At 40.1% G+C, this 19,707-nt stretch overlaps 1 protein-coding gene across 1 annotated transcript; it reads left to right on the top strand.

The window, feature by feature from the left end:
- The first annotated feature begins 1,109 nt into the window (after positions 1–1,109).
- LOC103546916 (neuropeptide Y receptor type 6-like) lies at positions 1,110–2,312 on the top strand. Its single transcript, XM_008513822.2, has one exon. It carries the CDS (start codon positions 1,110–1,112, stop codon positions 2,190–2,192), a length of 1,083 nt encoding a protein of 360 aa, XP_008512044.2. The 3' UTR covers positions 2,193–2,312.
- Positions 2,313–19,707: the final 17,395 nt, after the last annotated feature.

Raw genomic sequence — 19,707 nt, 5'->3', positions numbered from 1 at the left:
TATGAATAATTCCATTGAATACAACCACCTTAAACCATGCTGAGCCATAGAACAATCGCCCCCCTTTCCTCTGGAATTCAGAAGAAGAAGGAACCCCATGAAGGGACAATTGGAGGAATGCTTTCTAAATAAAGTTAATTTTGAGTAATAGCTCACTAGGATACCTTGCCTTGATCTCCAGTATCTGAGCAATGTATCCAGAAACTGCCTGTGCAGAGAATGGCTTTGCCCCTGCAGAGTGGAAGAAGTACAAAGAGGAGAAAGCATACGCTATTCTACAGCAGATGTGATCTATGATTCCAGCCCCAGAATAGAGGCTATAGACTAGCTCTGGGTGGAGCTGACAAATTTTACTCAACACACATACACTGAGCACCTACTATGTGCTCTATCTTGGGACGGAGGGAGAAATTCACTTGCATGATCTCATTTAATCCTCACAGCACCTCAGACAGACATTGTTTATCCCTACTTTAGAGATAAAAAACTGAGCAGGAAGGGTGATTGATATGTCAAAGTCACAGATACCAAGTAGCAATGCTTCAATTGGAACCCAACTCCATACATAGTACTCTGGATTCCACAGCACAGTCCCTATCCTTGTAGCTTTTATAGTCATTTGGAGCAGATGTGTGTATATCCAGATAACAATAGAAAAAAAAGACAGAAGATAAAAAGGATGGAAATGTACACTTGGGCTGCCTTATACAGTGAACTGAATGTTGTCACATTCCCTGCCTCATTAGCTCTACAAGCTATACTGATGGGACAAATAAAGCATCTTGAGATGAAAGGAAGGCCAGGATACAGAGAGACCCTCTATATTTCTGTCTATGTCCTCTCAGAGACACTATTCCACCTATAGAATTGTCCAGGTTGTTAAGAACTTGCATTAATATTCCAGGTTCTGTTTCATCTTTTAGGATCTCAAGAGCATACTCAAGTCATTCATGCGTTTCCATCAAGCACAGACAAAGATCAGGGAAGATTAAACCCTCCTAATTACACTTGGAAGCCTCAGAACAAAGTGCTTCCCAAGAACTGATGGTCAAAATATCCACCTATAATGAGAGTAAGCTTAGAAAAGCTCTTCTTACAACTCTGACATAATGGAACTTTCCCTAAACCAGCCAGCATCTAACAAAACCAATGCAAAGAGCAACAACTCTGCATTTTTCTACTTTGAGTTCTGTCAACTCCCTTCTCTAGCCTTGCTCCTATTATTCACAGCCTATACTGTGGTCTTAATTGTGGGCCTTTTTGGAAACCTCTCTCTCATTATTATCATCTTTAAAAAGCAAAGAGAAGCTCAGACTGTCACCAACATACTGATTGCCAATCTCTCCCTCTCTGACATCTTGGTGTGTCTCATGTGCATCCCTTCCACTGTCATCTACACTTTGATGGACCACTGGATATTCGGGGATATCATGTGCAAACTCACCTCCTATGTGCAAAGTGTCTCCATCTCTGTGTCCATATTCTCACTTGTGTTAATTGCTGTTGAAAGATATCAGCTGATTGTGAACCCCCATGGCTGGAAGCCCAGTGTATCTCATGCCTACTGGGGTATCATACTGATTTGGCTATTTTCCCTTCTGTTGTCTATTCCCTTCTTCTTGTCCTACCACCTCACCGATGAGCCCTTCCACAACCTCTCTCTCCCCACTGACCTCTACACCCATCGTGTGGCCTGTGTAGAGAACTGGCCCTCCAGAATGAACCAGCTCCTCTTTACCACCTCCCTGTTTATGCTCCAGTATTGGGTCCCTTTGAGCTTCATCTTCATCTGCTACCTGAAGATTGTTATCTGCCTCCGCAGGAGAAATGGGAAAGGGGACAGGAAGAGGAAAAGTGAGAGCTGGCTCAGTGAGAACAAGAGGATCAATACAATTTTGATCTCCATTGTGGTGACCTTTGGGGCCTGCTGGTTGCCCTTGAACATCTTCAATGTCATCTTCGACTGGTATCATGAAGTGCTGATGAGCTGCCACCATGACCTGGTATTTGTAGTTTGCCACTTGGTTGCTATGGTTTCTACGTGTATAAACCCCCTCTTTTATGGCTTTCTCAACAAAAATTTCCAGAAGGACCTGCTAGTGCTTATTCACCACTGTTGGTGCTTTGCACCTCAGGAAAGATATGAAAATATTGCCATCTCCACTATGTACACAGATGAATCCCAAGGATAATTAAGATTGGCTCATACATCAAGAGGTATATAAAAATTGTTAACATTTAATGATAAAGCCCTTCTTGAAAGGGAGATGGAGAGGTAATGGCTGTGGATAGGGCAAGATGCATAAAGAAGAAGCCAGAACCAAAAAAAATGAGCAACTTTATACTACCCAGTTTTGCTTTAGGCCAGATCTCTCTGTGTCATACATCTGCCCAACACACACACATACACACACATACACACGTGTACACACGCCACCCTTTTTCTGTTAGGAGAATAACTCTAAATACGCAAACTATCTAGCTGCTGTCATATGTGGCAAAAAAATGACAATGAGAAAGTCAGAGAGGCAAGCAGCATTGATGGCTGGCGAACAAAGTTCCCAGATACTGTTATTCAATGGAATATCCACAAAAGTTATTACTAATTATATGGCTAGTAAAAACAATGCTATAGCTCCTTAGCATTGAAGCAATTTCACTCTCAAATATGGAAATTGTAACTTTCAATCATGTAACTGTTCGATTAATCAGCCAAGTCAGAAAGCCCCATCATAATATACTAATCAGCTAGCAATGTAAGTTTGGATTGAAAGCTGAGGGAATGGTTTTAACTTAAGGTGTAAACTAAGTATTGTAATTATAATTAATTCCCATGCCTGAATGAGATTCTCTAGTTTATGATAACAGTATATTTTCTTCACTAACAATTCTGTTAGCACTACTAGAACTGACCACAAACTCTTTAGCACTGTAATTATACTAGAAATCATATTAACTAACTTATTAATGGCCAACATAGATAGAGCTTTCATTATAAAATAGCTATTTATCCCTAATTCTTTATGTAGATTAAGTTGGGATCATTATGACTCTATCGTTGGGTCTGAGGGATTTCATCAATAGCACTTAGAAAATTAGCTGCAGATTTTTTAAAACCTCTCGTAAATCTTATGACTTAAACTTTTCAAAAATATCCCTTATCCCCAGAGAGTCGCTTACGTAGGAGAATCAGCTAGATTGTTTATCAAAAGGCTACTAAGCTCTAGATTGAATGGCCATCAGTTCAGTGACTTCTAAATCATGACAGCTTTATCTCTTCCTTGGATAAACCTCCCTTGTAATACTAAATTTGAGCTGCAGCTTATTTGCATGTTAAAAATGTAACTGTATTTTCTTCTGTCTTTTGAATAAAGGGTAATGTTTCTCTGAATACTTGTGATTTTTCTATTGTGTTTTTTTTTCTTGCACATTAGCCTTGGTGTTTTTCTCTCCTGAAAAATCTCTCTTCTCTCTTTCTCTCTCTCTCTCCCCCTCCCTCACTACCTCACTCTCTCTCTTTTCCTTCTCTTCAGGATTCCTATTCTTTCTGTTACACAATTAAAATGAACAACAAAGTCACCGCAGGATACCCAAGTGAAATAAAATGTAACCGTCTCACAGAATTAGGTGCAAAGAAAAACTTGTCGAAAAACCAACTTCAAATGGTATCAGCTTAGATAAAGATACAGGACTGCAGCCCCTTGGCCCATAAAGCAGTCAACTCTCCCTAGATACCTTTTCTATCTCTTCCGACAGATAATGGTTAGTTCTATAATTAAGATCCAACATGATATTTTACTTACTTGGTAAAGATACATTGATTCTAGTTTCCATTACTAAAATGATTCTGACCTAGCCACACACTGAAAGCAGGAAAGGGCTTTCATCAAACTCCGATACCACTCCCTCTCCTCACCTACACACATGCTCCTCTGACCTTGACCCCCACCCCTCCCATCTATGATTAAATACTATGGTGTTCTTTCTATCTCCACGATAAGAGCTATTTCCTTCTCCTATAAAACTGATTTGTCTTTTCTTCTAAACTTTTCTTGAGCTTTAGTGAAACAAAAGTCACTAATGATATGACTATCAATAGTAGTCTTTCTTGTGCTTAATTTTACCTCAAAAAAGTAGTAAATTAAATGTACTACTTAATGTATGCCCTTACTCTTAAGGGGCTTACCTTCTGACAGGTAGGAGAGCACGGGTCTATAAACAGCTACTTAAGAAGATGTAGTGAAAATACAACCAAGTGTTGTGGGGTCCAGAGGAGGTAAAATTCATTCTTGAGAGAATTCAAGGAAGGATTTCAGGAAAGTCAACCTGATTTCCTGTTTCGTGGTATTTGTGGATGATTCACACCAATTCGGTCTGCTGTTGAGCCACTTGGCGAATGAAATAAGGCCTGATTTTCTCACTTGCCTCCGCAGTTGTCAGATGGGCCTCTATTCTCCCTTCTAGGAATCTTCTGAGATTGGAACTTCATGATGTACGCCAAAGAGCCCTGGAAACAGGGTTTCCTCTAGACAGTGCCCCAGAAATCTGCTCCTCTATCCCCTGACCTCAAATCTTTTCAGATTGAGAGTAATATGTCAGATCTTTAAAAGTTACCAGAAAAGACAACTATTAGTGGGATGAATAAATATTTATGACATCAAAAAATTAGTAAATTAACTATCTGAATGTATCTGACCAGTGAACCAGAGCTAAATGAGAAAATGTTCCAACATCCTTGCAACAATGCCCCGAAGTTTTCTCTCTGCCTCTTTCTGAAGATCCCCCAGGAGCAATAGGCAGGCAATTTCTAACAGAGAGAATCAACAACATAAGTGATTTAAAACAAAGAATACACAAATGTGGTTTAAATGCATATGGCACATATTTTTCTACGATGGAAAATGCAATGTTCTGAAAAAAGTATAAAAAACTTGACAAAGCAACATGTGTGAGGCTTCAACTCAAAGAAGTTGCTCCCCGCTCTATGCTGAGCACAAACACCATAGTTCACCAGCCCAGCGGAAAGAGTCAGTCTCTCCTCCTGTAAGCTTTGTGTTTTGTAAAATAATAAATCAAGAAAAATATATTAAGTCCTTACTATAGAAAAAGTGTATTTGGTATAGAAACAGTGTAAGACACAGCTTTAAAGAGTTTACAATCTAGTTGAGGCTTTAAAGAGTTTACAACACACCAGAGGGGTAATTCAACATCTCGGTTTTGAAGGCTTTCCTTCAAGGAAAGCTGCCTAAAGGTTGAAAGCTGCCTAAAGGAAAGTTCAGAGTAACTGAAGGCAGAGTTAATGTCAAAGGACTCAATTTACCTGTATACCCGCAAGTAAGAACGTACAGAAGAAGAGAAGAAGCGTCCTAGGTGAGGGATCAGGGGGGTTATTTCAAGACTGATACGCCCAGGAATTCCTGAAATCCTCCCTGAAGTCACTTATGCAATAAATGTGCTCATGCTATAAACTGGAGAAAGAAGATGACAAATATCTCCAGTGGGCTAAGGAAGGCAAAGCAGGTCTCTTTTCCCCATTTCTGTGCCCGAATCAAACTCCTTGTGGAAGCAGGGATGGTGCTTCCTTGCAGGAGAAGTAAAAGGATGTGTGGTGACAGGAACACATGCACCTTACATCTGGTTGTTGACTGTTTCGTACGAGTCTCGATTTTAGGTAGATAAATTTGTTTTTCTCAACTAGACTGTGAACTTTCACAGACCTTGACCTACATCTTTTATTCCTTCTATATCAGCCCCTCACTGCCCCCTCAGAATATTTAAGATAGGACTAGGCAAGGAAAAAATATTTAATACATGTAGATTTTCAAAGTTTTTGTTTTTTTGGGGTTTTTTTTTTTTTGCTGAGGAAGATTTGCCCTAAGCTAATATCCATTGCCAATTTTCCTCTTTTATTTTCTTTTTGTGTGAGCCACCACCACAGCATGGCCACTAACAGATGAGTGGTGTAGGTCCATGTCTGGAATCCGAACCTGGGCCACTGAAGCAAAGCGTGCCAAACTTAACCACTAGGCCACTGAGGCTGGTGCTAAAAGTTATTTCTTAAAAAACAACCTAGGTAGTCATAAATTACTTATTGAACGCCTGAACATTTTCAAACTTATGCTTTACGAATTATCCAATGAGAGCATAAAGACATAAACTTAATTACATAGAGATTATAGTAATATCAATAAACCACAAAATCCTTGAGACTCAGTTTAAACGTTTCTCAACAACCTTCTCTGATCCCCCAGGGCTGTTAGGATCCCCTAGTCACTGCTCTCATCATATTCTGTGTATATCCACCATGTAGAATGATGAAAGCCTGTTTATATGTGTGCCTGCTCCATAGGACATGAGCTCCTTGAAGGCAGGGACTGTGTCTTAATCACTGTAGTGGCTCCAGTGACAAGTACAGCATCTGTGCAAAGTGGGGACTCAATCAATAGTTGCAAACTGTAGATGTAGAATAAATCTGGGGACAACAAATCTTTGTTTGGAAGCGGTATGTGGATCGTAAGTGGGACCTGGACTCCCTGGACTCAGTACCTGAAGAAGTAGAACGCCAAACCTCCACCTGAAAGATAAGAGCCGGTGCCCAGGAAATCTGCACTGGCAGGAGGACAAATACAAACACACCTTGGCTCCAGGGGAGGCTCAAGGGCAAAGTGGACTTTCATGGCTCAAACGTTATTTGCCAATAAGAACTGTGGCAATAAGAGCCAGCTAACTGGGCAGGTCCTGGGACTGCAGGAAAACGCTCTATTAACTTCCAATTAAGTAAGTTGACAGGTTCTTGGAGCAAAGAGCTTTCAGAAATGAAAGGCCAGTCTTCCAGGGCAACCAGCCTCCAGGACAGTGGCACCATTATGACTCTATTAGAAGAAAAACCAGACTCTCTACAAAAGGCCAAGCCAGGGCAGAACTTGGTCTTTTTAGGTGAGCTGCATTCTTCTCCACTAAGAGAACATAAAACCTGAAAGCAAAAGTTGTTGATTTGAAGGCAGTCTTCCTCATCTTGGGATCCCAGAAGGTGCTTTCTGGTTTTTCACAGCAGCAAGAGTCCCTGACTCCTAGACACTGTCACCAGACAGCCATCGCCTGATGATTCGACTTTTACACTTTTCTATCTCCTGCAAAGTTTCTCAATTTAAAAACAAACATTTTAACGTGTGTGTGCACACACACGCATGCATTTGTGCACAGCACCTAGAAAAATGTCTGACAGAAAATATTCCAAAATGTTGACAGTGCTTATGTCAGGTGTCTCTATTTCTTTCTTTCTTGTTCTATCTCACCTTCTATCCTCCCGTCCTCTCTTTCTTTGTGCCTATTTGCTCATCTATATTTTCTACGTATTCTACTAGGAACGTGTATTATTTGTATAATTTTTTCAAATGGGTGAGAAAAAGATAAAACCTTTAAAAAAACAACTAAGAATCCAAAGTCCCTGTGGGTGAGGCTGCTGTGGTACAAGAAGTCAAGAGACATGGGGTCCAGTTGGGGATTGGGAAAATCACTTATCCTTCCTAAGCTTCAGTCTCCTCATCTGTAAAATGCATCATTCATTCAATATTTAATAAGCATCTACTATGTGATTAAATACAATAGTGAACAAGATTTACAAAATTCTCTCCCCTCGTGGAGTTTACAGTCTATCAGAGATGATACACTCTTCAAAAGTAAATTGTGACAAGTGCTATCACAGAGAAAAATATAATACTATGAAGGCACTTAGCAGAAGGAACTAACCTAGTCTGGGGGAATGGGGACAGGAAGTAGATAAGGGAATCTTCTGGGAGAAATAATTTTAAAATTGAGATCCAAAGGATGATTAGGACTTAGCCAGTCAGAGATGAGACTGGTTATGCTCTTAGCTGCTTTGTAATTCTGTGATTCCGTGTTCTAAGCTGTGTTATTGAACGACAGAATCCAAAGGGCCATCTGTCACTCACCTTGTCCCTCCAATCATTAACTCACTTAATTCTAAAAATACTCTTGTAGGTAGATAATGTTACTCCAGTTTACAAATGAGGAAACTGGTAGTTAAGCAAGTTGCCTGAAGTCACACAGTGGTAAATCCTGATCTATCTACTTCAAAATTCCATCCTCTCCCATTCATCACTCAGCATCACTTACTGACTACCTGCCAAGTTCTCTGCTAGACATTGGAGATAAAGGGAACAGTAAGACCGGGCCCCTGCTCTTCAGGAACGCGCTGTTTGAAGGGGGACTGTAAGGAATGCAGACAATTACAAGTCAAGTGCTTAGAAAGAGGAAGAGTGGGTCTATGCCTTTTCGTCAGGATCTAATTCTCTACCTCCCTGAGGAAGCCAGTGGGTACATGATCACTAACAAAGGCTATACAAATTGGTAAATTGGCAACGCTGTAGCTAAAGCCCAGCACCCTCGAGGGGCACTGACAGACAGTTCTGTCTGCGATACCATTAGGCCCTGCCAGTCTGTTCAGATGAAAATCTTCCAGGGGAATGAGTCTCCAAAACGTACCCGTTCATCTTCCTGTGCAGAATAGGCATGTTCTCAGCCACCCAAATTGATGAGGAACTTTAGCAGTAGCATCACAGGCTCCTAGAGAGAGACAGATATAAGCTAAATCAAGCCTGCCATAACCATGAAACACTCCATGAAAATTTTCAGACAAAGCCCCTCCTTACCCTTTTGTCTTCTGAAAAACACCGTCTCTCTCTGATTTCAGGGAATTGAGGAAAGCACAAAACCAGGATTTCAGAGATGCTCCAGGAAGAGCTATAGATAGGAGCTCTCAGAAACAGATGTTAAATCTAATTTGGGGGCCTAATAAAGATGCTGAGCGTCTAGCTTTGTGGAATGGGCATGGGATATGGCTTATAAGTCAATAATTCAATGAAACCTAGACCGACAGTACTGTGTGGAGGGACCTCAACTGTGAGGGAACAGTTCACAGATCTCAGATGCTTACTCATCCTTTAGAGAGGCCACCAGGAGCATCCACTGACTCATACATTCAGACCTACAATAAAAAGATAACTGAAAATAAAATTCACTATCCTTGAGTCTGGATCAGAAAGCTAGGACAAGATGATCAGTCACTATGCGTTTTTTAATTATCTGCACTACGTGTGTTTTAATCGTCTTGTATTTTTAAGAAGTAAAGCAAAGCTCACACCTTGATCTTCCCAAGGTGGCCCTTCCACTCCGGTTAGGATAGTCATTTATTTTGTCCACAAGATATGGTCACTTCAGTCTCCAGGCCTTTGCCCGGGGTGCTCTTCCTCTGGTCTGGAAAGCAACCAGTTTTGACCCATAATTTCCTTCAAGGTTTAGTCCAAAACTCACCTCCCCTAAAGAGCCTTTCCTCAGCAGCCCTGACTCACACTGTGCCTCCAGTCCCTTGACCCCCTCAGCATGTGTGCACAAAGTCACCTATTCCTGCTGCCCACCTCTTCTCTAATTCCACACATAGTACTCTGCCTCCAGGCTGCCAGACTGCCCTAACCAAACTGGGAGCACCTCACCCACAGATTCAGGCCTTACATCTCTTGAGTCCCCTTGAGTGTGCAGCACAGGGCCAGACCTACTTGTTGGTGAAGAAAAGACTACCTAGAGACTCCCTATCAGCTAGAGAAGGTTCAAACTCTAGCAATTACCCAAATTCCCCAAGTCCTAATATATAACAGGATTGAGAATCCTTTTATCCTGCTAATCCTGCCAGAATGAAGAAATTAAAGATTAGTATCCAAGAAGGAAAAAGAAAATATTCATTATTTATCTATCTTCTCACGAGTTCACATGCAGTATCTGTTTTCTTACAAAGTTCCACACAGCTTCACTGTTTACAATTACTAAGAGCTGTATGATAATTCATCAAATAGATATACAATATTTTACTAATCATTTCTGTGGTTAGACATTTAGATTGCTTTAAAGTTTTTCACATTATAAATGACACTGTGATGAAAAGACACTGAAATAAAACTTGGATTGTATTTTGTATTATTTCCTTAGGATAGATTCCTCAAAGTGGATCTGTCAGGACAAAGGTTATGAACATTTCTATTATGCCTGATACATATTATAAATCTAGGATGAATTCTTAAATACCTCTTGCCTCCAGGATATTATAATTCTACTGATAAGAAATGGAATCCTCTTATGGTAAACATTTTTTAAGGCAGCCAGAATAGGAAGAACCAGTCCAGAAAGCAGACTCTGGAATCAGACGCCTGGGTTCAAAGCCCACTTCTATCACTTGCTGACTGTATGGACGTAAACAAGTACTGAATCCTTTTGAGACAACACACATAAAGCACGGGGTCTGGCGCAGAGTGAGGGCTCAATAAATGTCAATCATTATTACTGCTTTTAGATTACCAAAAAGAAGATGAATCTATAATTCGACAAGCCGAGAATTATTCTCAATAATAGAGTAAGAATAAGCATAAAACAAATGACAAAATAATACCCCTGTACCTAGATCATAAGTAAGCAGCTTCATTTACTGTGAATACTATTTACATTGCTGTGGTTATTAATTACATACAACTAAAAATAAATACCATTTTACTGAGTGCCTATTCTCTTTTAAAACTTTACATACACTGTCTCATTTAATCCTCACAATAACCCTGTGCGGTGGTAGTAACAAGAATAATAACAACAGCTAATACTTCCCAAATGCTTATTCTGTGTCATGCATGGCTCTAGGTAATAACTTAATCATTATAAACCTATGAAGTAGGGCTTTTCATTTTACTATTGTCCTCCTTTTACAGACACTATAATTGAGGAACGTGGAGGTTAAATAACTTGTTCAAGATTACATAGCTAGTAAGGTAGATATTATTATGCCCATTCTATAATTAGAAAATTGAGACCTGAAAATTGCCTATAAAGGTAAATAATAAGGGCAGGCTTTGAAGCAGTGTCTGTCGGACTCTTAAGGTCACATTCTTTTATTTTACCACTCTGCCATCTTCATGCGGATTCTCTGTGTACAGAGAATGCCCCGTGCAAGATAGCCAATGTTTAGGTTTGGCTTCCCGCATTCTTGCCTTCTTTTGCCATAAGCCACAGTATACTGAGAACGGTCTCAATTTAACGTGCTCCTCTGAGAAGAATATAATTGGGAAAGCAAGCCTAATGCAAAAGCCCCATACACTGAAAGATGTCCCTTAAAACGATTCTCTCTCCTGAGGCATCTGTTGCAGTCCTAGCAAGCACGGCTGAGAGTTCCTAAGGCCTACTTTTCAGTTACTCGGGGCGTCCTAAGTATCAGCTGCTTCTGACAATGCTACTTCAAAAGGCTTTCAAATTGATGCTACAGAGAGGTCTCCTCTTTCCCTCCGCCTCAGAAGCTCTCAAAATTCTCACCCCTGGGAGAAACAAAGCTGCTTCAAACCTCCCAAAACACCTTGAAAATACTCATTTGCAGAGACTGGACTCACAGGAAGAAATCTGGACTGAAGTCTTCACTCTCCTTTTTCTTTATTGAGGTAACATTGGTTTATAACAATATATAAATTTCAGGTGTGCATCATTATATTTCAACTTCTGTATACACTACATCGTGCACATAACCAAAAGTCTAGTTGTCATCCGTCACTGTACACATGTGCCCTTTTATCCCTTTTGCCTTCCTCCCACCTCCTTCCTCTCTGGAAACCACCAATCTGTTCTCTGTCTCCAAGTGTTTATCTTCCACATCTGAGTGAAATCACACAGTATTTGTCTTTCTCCATCTGTAAGTCTTAACTCTTGAATGAACTGACTGTTTAATCTTGGGCAAATTATTTCCCTTCTCTGTGCCTCAGTTTCCTCTTCTGTAAGATGAGGAGTTGGATTCGATGGTTTTCCAGGTGCACTACGGCTCTGATCCAAGGATGAAAATGAAAGTGAGTTTGGAGTCTATAGCAGTAAAATCCCAGGAAGGCAAGAGTTGTACGAAATCCCAAAGCCCAGAACAGGTTTGCAACCCTTAACTGAAAGCAGTCAGGGCTGGTTTAACTTCAACAGTGGGGAAAGAGCCCTGGGATCTGATTTAAGAATGTGAGTCCTTTGAGAAATTATTTAATACAGAATTGTAGGATTTGGTGGAGTGAGAGAGGTAAAGGATAGAGCACCTTTGCAAAACAGAGCAAAGCAGCATCCAAACCCCTTCCCTATTTTTTCCCTATACTGCAGGTGGGAGCGAAGACAGGATCCTGCTGCCACCTTGTGGCATACTGGGCAGCTTAGAAAGAAAGGTTTACTGAATCTGGATTCCCCAGTCTAAATCCCCTTCAAGAAACCACATCCTCGTCCTTCCTTACAATTACACAGAGCTTGATAATTCACAAAACATTTCCAACCCAATTATCTTATTTCGTTTTCCCAGCAACAAGGTGGAGTGGCAGGAAGGAGGTACAATTCCATTTTACTATGGGAGAAATCAAAACTCAGACAGTGTGACTGACCTAAGGCACACCGTTAGTAACTGGCAGTCAGGACTTGAACCCACACCTCCAGACTCTAAGTCAGGTGACTCATTCACTCTGCTATGTAGGTGTCAGGATGAAAAAGGTTTAGGTATGCTCTAGGCCTAGGAATTTGAGAAAGGAAGCCTTAGGAAGAGGAAAGCTCAATTTCTTCTGCAGACACAACTGGCCACAGGCGACAATCAGGCTATATGTCTATAGAAAAAGCCATCCAAATAAGCCTGGACTCCTGCTTTCCTTCCTGGTTTGCACATTCTTGGTTAACATCTCTAGGCCTCTCCAGCTGCTCTCCCTCCCTCTGCCCCCAACCCCAGCCTACCCATCGAGGCTGGAGACTCATTTATAGCTAAATGCCGAACACCAAATGGATCCCAGGCAAGGAAGCCACAACAACCAGATAGCAAGAACGAGTGGGAGCTCTGCTCTGTCCCTGGGTTAGGGTTCATAATATTTGTAGCTCAGCCTAAATTTCCTTATAAGTTTTGGTGGGAAGCCAAACTGGCTCGTCTCATAATGATGTCGTGCTCACTAAAACCCAAGGGACAATGCTGAGGTTATATGAATGCCAACTGGCATACAGGAAAGGGCTAACGTTAATCTGAGAGTTTTCAATTTCTCCAAGGCAACCACAACTTCTTTGACATAGAATTGCAAAGCCCAGTACCTAAACTTTCCACTACCACAGGTATTCTTTTAGATTCATTCATTCATTCATTCATCTAAGTGAGTAGAGCCCATTCACTAAATGAGTCAGGCACTGTGATAATCCCTTTGATTAGGACTTTGTTGTCTAGTGGTGAACAGAGGGAAATAAGGAAAGAACATAATTACAAGTGCATGTGAGATATAAATATTAAGTGCTTGGGGGTTAAGAGGGAAAAATAGGATTCCTTCTGGCTTGGGGATTAGGAGATTGCGGACAAGAAGCGGATAAAGAACAATTTCACAGATATATAACACATAAAACCGTTCCCTGCCTTCTCTCTTATTACTACTTTGCTCTCACCCTACCATATTTGGAACATAAGTTTCCTTCAGTAATTTAAGGATTAAGAGTTTAGGCTTTGGAATCAGAGAGCTCTTGGTTCTAATCTCAGCTCTGACACATTAGACAACCTTGGGCAAGTTATAGAACTTCCCCAAGCCTCAGTTTCCTAATCTATAAAGTAGAGATTATAGTAATACTCATTTCTAAAGGTTTTTGTGAGAGTCAAGTAATAGAATGCATGCAAAACACGTAGCTTTGTGCCTGACACACAGTAAAGACTTACTGTATAGCAAATAACATTTATTTATCTCTGTGCCTTTGATCATGTTGTTTTCTTTGCCTGACATTCTCACCACCTTCTCAAACTGTTTTACCCCTATTTCTCCGTTAGAGCCATCACGAAAGTCTTTTATTGAGTGCCCCAGGTCCTGCTAGCTGTTCCCCACTAAGTGCTCAGAGCCCTGGTCCACACCTCCTTTACAGTTTTAGCTGATATCAACTTGTATCTGTTTGTAAGTCTGCCTTTCAGGTTTGTGAGGCTCCACAGGGCAGGAGATAGGTCTTACTCATTCTGCCCAGCACCTATCACAGGAAATGACTCATGGTACTACTGGAGAGATCATTGTTGAATAAATAAGATTGTATTTGAGGTGGACCTTAAATAAATAGAAATTAAAGCATAGCTCTGGACCACCTTTTAAATGTGAACATTAAGCTATTAATGTACATTAATAGCATTGGAACCCACTAGAATTGATTATCAAGGATTAGCCTTTAAGATGGGCTGACAGGACCAAAGTGGGTCGAAATATCATTAGAAGAGGGTGGCAGTGGATGCATGGATGAATGAAAGGAGCCTGGAGCCCCGGTGGCAGCTCAGGAAACAGGTGCAAGACTCCCTTGCATAGTGAGGGACACTTTGGGGGTATCCAGTGGAGGAAGGAAAGGAGTCACTTTAAGAGTGGATAAGACGGGGCTGGCCCCGTGGCTGAGTGGTTAAGTTCGTGCCCTCTGCTTCAACGACCCAGGGATTCGTGAGTTCGAATCCTGGGCGCAGACATGGCACCACTCATCAAGCCATGCTGAGGCAGCATCCTACATGCCACAACTAGAAGGACCCACAACAAAAAATACACAACTATGTACCAGGGGGCTTTGGGAGAAAAAAGAAAAATAAAATCTTTAAAAAAAAATAAATTAAAAAAAAAAAGAGTGGATAAGAGATTCAAGGATGGAAAAAAGAGGAAGACAAAAGACAAACATCACAATTTTTCCAGGATGATCCTAAGGGGAAGGCAGCACAATATATCACGTAGAAGGTCACCATGTAGTCTTAAAGGGTTAGTCTACAGATTATAGTTTTCTGCCTGCTCATCATGAAACCACTCTCTATCTTCAGAGAAGCAATCTTGTCTTTCATTACAACAGAAAAAGACGCCTCCAGGTCCTCTTTAGGTGCTTAGAAATTTTTCAGCCATTATTTCTTCAAATATTTTTCTGGTGTTTCTGCCCTTCTCCAACTCTAATTACATATATGTTAGACCATTTGATATTATCCCACAGCTCCTGGATGCTCTGTTCATTTTTTTTCCAGTCTTTTTTCTCTGTGCTTTATTCTGGACCGTTTCTACTGTTACGTCTTCTAGTGTCTAATCTTCTCTACTGCGTCTCATCTGCCGCTCATCCCATCCAATGTACTTTTTGTTTCAAATATTGTATTTTTCATCTCTAGATTTGGGTCATTTTTTTTAAATCTTCCATTTTATCTCCTTCTTATACTCATGTTTTCCTCTACCTCTTGAACAAATGAAGCATATTTATAATAGTTGTATCAATATCTTTGTCTACTAATTCTGTGATCTCTCATTTATAGATTCTGTTTCTATTAATTGAATTTTCTCCATGTCATGATTGTATGATCCTGTTTCTTTGCATGTCCAGTAATTTTTCAGACATGTCATTTCCCTTCCTTTAGAGATCACAGCCCATGATGCCTGTTGTCCAATGTCTGAAAACTGTTGTTTTATATATCTTGTTGCGTTTTTAGTTACTTAAAGTGAGAGGGAAAATTGTCCTCCTGATACTTCATCATGGCTGGAAATGGAAGATCTTGCAACCCCAAATAAATGAATGTTTCTAGGCATTAAGCATCAATGATTGCTAACATCACAAAAAGAGAAATAACAAGACACTGTGTACATCCTGATGACACCACGTCATGTATGAAGTTGTCTTGCAAAAAAAGCATATATCAAACCTGAATCTGATCAAGCCTGCAGATTCAACTACCAATTTACAGGGAATACAGAAGACAGACGACATCTTAAACTACACCACAGGGATACAATCAACAAAATCAAAATTGCAGGAAACTCTATAGGACAAACAACTAGTTTTTTCAACAATTTAAATTATAAGAAAGTTTAAAATGTGGATGGAAAGCTATAGATTAAGAGATTTAAAAGATATATCAATCTATTGTCATGTGTGGACATTATCTGGATCCTGATTCAAGTAAACAAACTGTAAGAAAAAATTATGACACTTATGAAACTATTGGAAGTTTGAACTCAGACTAGAGAGCTGATGATATTAAGGAATCATTATTTTTAGGTGTGATAATGGTATTATGATTATATTTTGTAGAAGATTCATCTTTTAGAGAAACATTCTGTTATATTTATAGATGAAATAATATGATGTTTAGTATTTGCTTCAAGTTAATATGTCAGTAGCAGGTGGGTGGAGTATAGATGAAATAAGATTGGTTATGAATAGGTAATTACAGAAGCTGAGTGATGTACATGTTTGAAATTTTCTATTATCAAAGAATTTTAATTTTTTTTTAAGAGCCACAAAATTGAGATATAGGTTTTAAATCTGGCTTTGACATCATTCTGCTTTGTACCTGTGAACCAATCACTTCCCTCCAGGCTTCAGCTTTCTCTATAAAATATGACATATAAAACTCATTCCAATACACTTTCCATTATCTCCACTTATGAGCTATGTGACATGGGAAAGTTACCTAATCTTTTTAAGCCTCAGTTTCCTTATCTGTAAAAGATGATGAAAATAGTAGCTGATTTTTAGGACTACTTTGTGGGTTAAATTAGGTATTGTACGTTAAAGCCCTCACCATAGTGCCTGGCACAAACTAAGCACTCGATAAATATTATCTATCATTGTTGTTATTATCTCTTGCTACATCTAAGAAATACCAACAGATGAATTCTGAACATTTTTTTAAATGAAAGAAGTCTATAGTTTATTATTTCCTTATCCCTTCCTTCTCCATATCTCCTTTCCTTAGGACAAAGGCAGGGAAAATCTGAAACTTCCCCTCTAAAATTCTATGGAACAATGTGCCCAACAGCACAAGCCAGGAGAGAAACAGCTTGGCTCTCCTTCCCAGTGGGAGTCATTGCTGTGGGTCTGGAAAAACGGAGGCGCCACTTTCATCATTTTCAGAATATAGTATGCAGCTGTTCTTCTGGTATGCCACACATCCTGAGGTTGGTCCCAAGGGCTAAAAACAGAGCTCAGGCGATCGGTCCAGTGCCGCCAAGATCATTCTTTTCCAAGGTGGCCCCATTTCAAATAAAATGGGCACTTTGTATGTACCCCTCTTCTAAACAAGAGTTGGTCTTCCCCACCAGGCTGTGAGCTGCTTGAGGGCAAGGACCTTGTCTAATCTATCTTTATAGTTTATGCCCTTAGCAAAGCACCTGGGACAGAGCAGGTACTCAAGAAATATTTGTTGAGTGAAAGAATTAATTGTTGGGGCTGGCCCTGTGGCTGAGCGGTTAAGTTTGCGCCCTCCGCTTTGGTGGCCCAGGGTTTCACCAGTTTGGATCCTGGGCGCGGACATGGCACCGCTCATCAGGCCGCTCTGAGACAGCGTCCCACATAGCACCAGAAGGACCCACAACTAGAATATACAACTATGTACTGAGGGAGCTTTGGGGAGAAGAAGAAAAAAAGAAAATTGGCAACACGTGTTAGCTCAGGTGCCAACCTTAAAAAGACATACAATTAATTGTTTATTGTTTTGTTTTATTTGGAGTGGGGCAGGAATGGGAAAGGAACATTAATAGGCATACAAAGAACTGATTGTTGAAGGAATCTTTCTAACAGTTTTCGTCAGAGAGTACAAACTTGTTCACAACTTCCAATTCACTTCTTCTCCTTATTTCCCACTACTCATCTTTTAATAACTCTCTTCCATTCCTATGAGTGACTTACGGTTCCCCAAATACACCCTTTTTTTTTAAAGATTTTATTTTTTTCTTTTTCTCCCCAAAGCCCCCAGTACGTAGCTGTATATTCTTCGTTGTGGGTCGTTCTAGTTGTGGCATGTGGGACGCTGCCCCAGCGTGGCCCGATGAGCAATGCCATGTCCGCTCCCAGGATTACGAACCAATGAAACACTGGGCCGCCTGCAGCAGAGCCCGTGAACTTAAGCACTCAGCCACGGGGCCAGCTCCCAAATACTCCAGTGAATATTCTTCCTTCTGAGCCCGTGGCCCATGTTCACACCATTCCCTCCACCAATTTGTCTCCCACTCTCTCTCTTTCTCTTTGTCTCTCTCTCTCTCTCTCTCTCTCTCTCAGAAGAGAACTCTTTCACTCTTAATATGTACATCCTTCAAGACTTGGCTCCAGTACCTCCTCTTCCATGAAACTTTTCTCAACCACTATAGCTGAAAGGGGTACTCTCTTGATTTCCTATAACACTTTAGAGTTAGCTTGAGGCATTCATAATATCCTATCACGTGCTGTCGTTAGTTGTATAGCTTTCATAACATTTACAAGACTGAGGGCAAGGGTCATCTTTGGATTTCTTAAGCATCCAGCATAGTGTTTTGTACACACCAGGCATCTGATAGTGTTTAATGCATTATTGGCAAAACTTTGCAGAATAAGAAATATAATCATTCAACCCAATCTAAGGTATAAAACAAGTGAGCCTTAAAAAGTGTGTTTCATCCATAAAATCTTTTTCCTTAAAAAGTGAACACATTGTTTTGGAAGTTTTCCTACCTTATTATTATCTGCTTTATTAGGCAATATCCTCTATTTCTAGAAACCTGAGGAAAAACTATCATGAGTCCTTTATATTATTTTAGTCAAGTAAATTTAAAAGAAAAATTCACATTAAAAATAATAATTTCACATTTTCTTCAAATTCCGAGATAAGACAGCCCAGGGTATTAAAGAACCAAGATAGGGAATCACTAGACAGTTGTATAACCTTGGCCAAGTCCTTGGTTTTTCCAACTATTGTCCCCAAACTACTTCTCAGCATAGTTATAGGGTACAAAGGAGAGGAAAGCATTGAGAAACTATAAAATATTAAATAACTTTAGGATATTATTCTTCTCAAAGGTAAGGACCAGGATAGAAGTAAATCTCATTTCTTGAAATTAAGGGTGAGCTGAGGCTTCCTTGTTACTTGTTACAAGTTACTTGTTACTTATAATTGGTTTATTTTCTCTCCCAGATGATATACTCTTTGACTGCCATCAGATATTTACCACTTTGTTGCCCTTCCTCTCTTTTCATTCCTTCTAAACTAAAGATTAAGATGTATAAGCCAATGACATCCCCCACCACACCTATTCCAGCAAGCACGTTCATTGTGGCCTCATCAGTGCCATTTCTTAAATTTATCATATTTTATTGCTGGAGCACACTTAGATCATCTAGTCCAACTTTCCCATTTTACACATGAGGAGCCCAAAGTCTAGACAGAGTATACTATTTGTTCAAGGTCACCCAGCTAGTGTCAGACCCCATAGTAGAATCTTGTGTTCCTAACTCCCAGTTCTCAACAATACATTCCACAAAAGCCTGGGCACACAGATGGCCATTAATAAATATTTTCTTGAACTGAAATGAATTTAATTGCCTATTCTTTGTTTGACGAAACAAGTTAGCCACTACCTGGTTGAATGTAGAAGGAAGAGGTGAAAGTGCTGTTCTGAATATTATGGTTAAAAGGCAATTTGGTATACACTCTGGGGCAGACTGACTGAGTTCTGATTTGGACTCCACCACTGTCCATCTGTATGACCTTGGGAAAATCATTTTACATTTCTTAGCCTCAGCTGCCCCACTTTTAAAATGAAGGTAATCACAGAAACTACCTCAAAGGGTTGTTTATTCACTGAATAACATTTGCTGAATACCTGCTATGTGGCAGGTACTGTGTTAGATGCTGAGGATACAACAGTGGACAAGAAAAAC

The sequence above is a fragment of the Equus przewalskii genome, chromosome 13, assembly GCF_037783145.1.
Source record: "Equus przewalskii isolate Varuska chromosome 13, EquPr2, whole genome shotgun sequence".
Taxonomy (NCBI): Eukaryota; Metazoa; Chordata; class Mammalia; order Perissodactyla; family Equidae; genus Equus; species Equus przewalskii.
The sequence above is the reverse complement of the archived record's forward strand: the minus strand, read 5'-3'. Positions and strand labels throughout refer to the sequence as shown.

Coding starts and splice junctions, on each gene's coding strand:
- LOC103546916 (XM_008513822.2), top strand. CDS start 1,110: ATGGAACTTTCCCTAAACCAGCCAGCATCTAACAAAACCAATGCAAAG.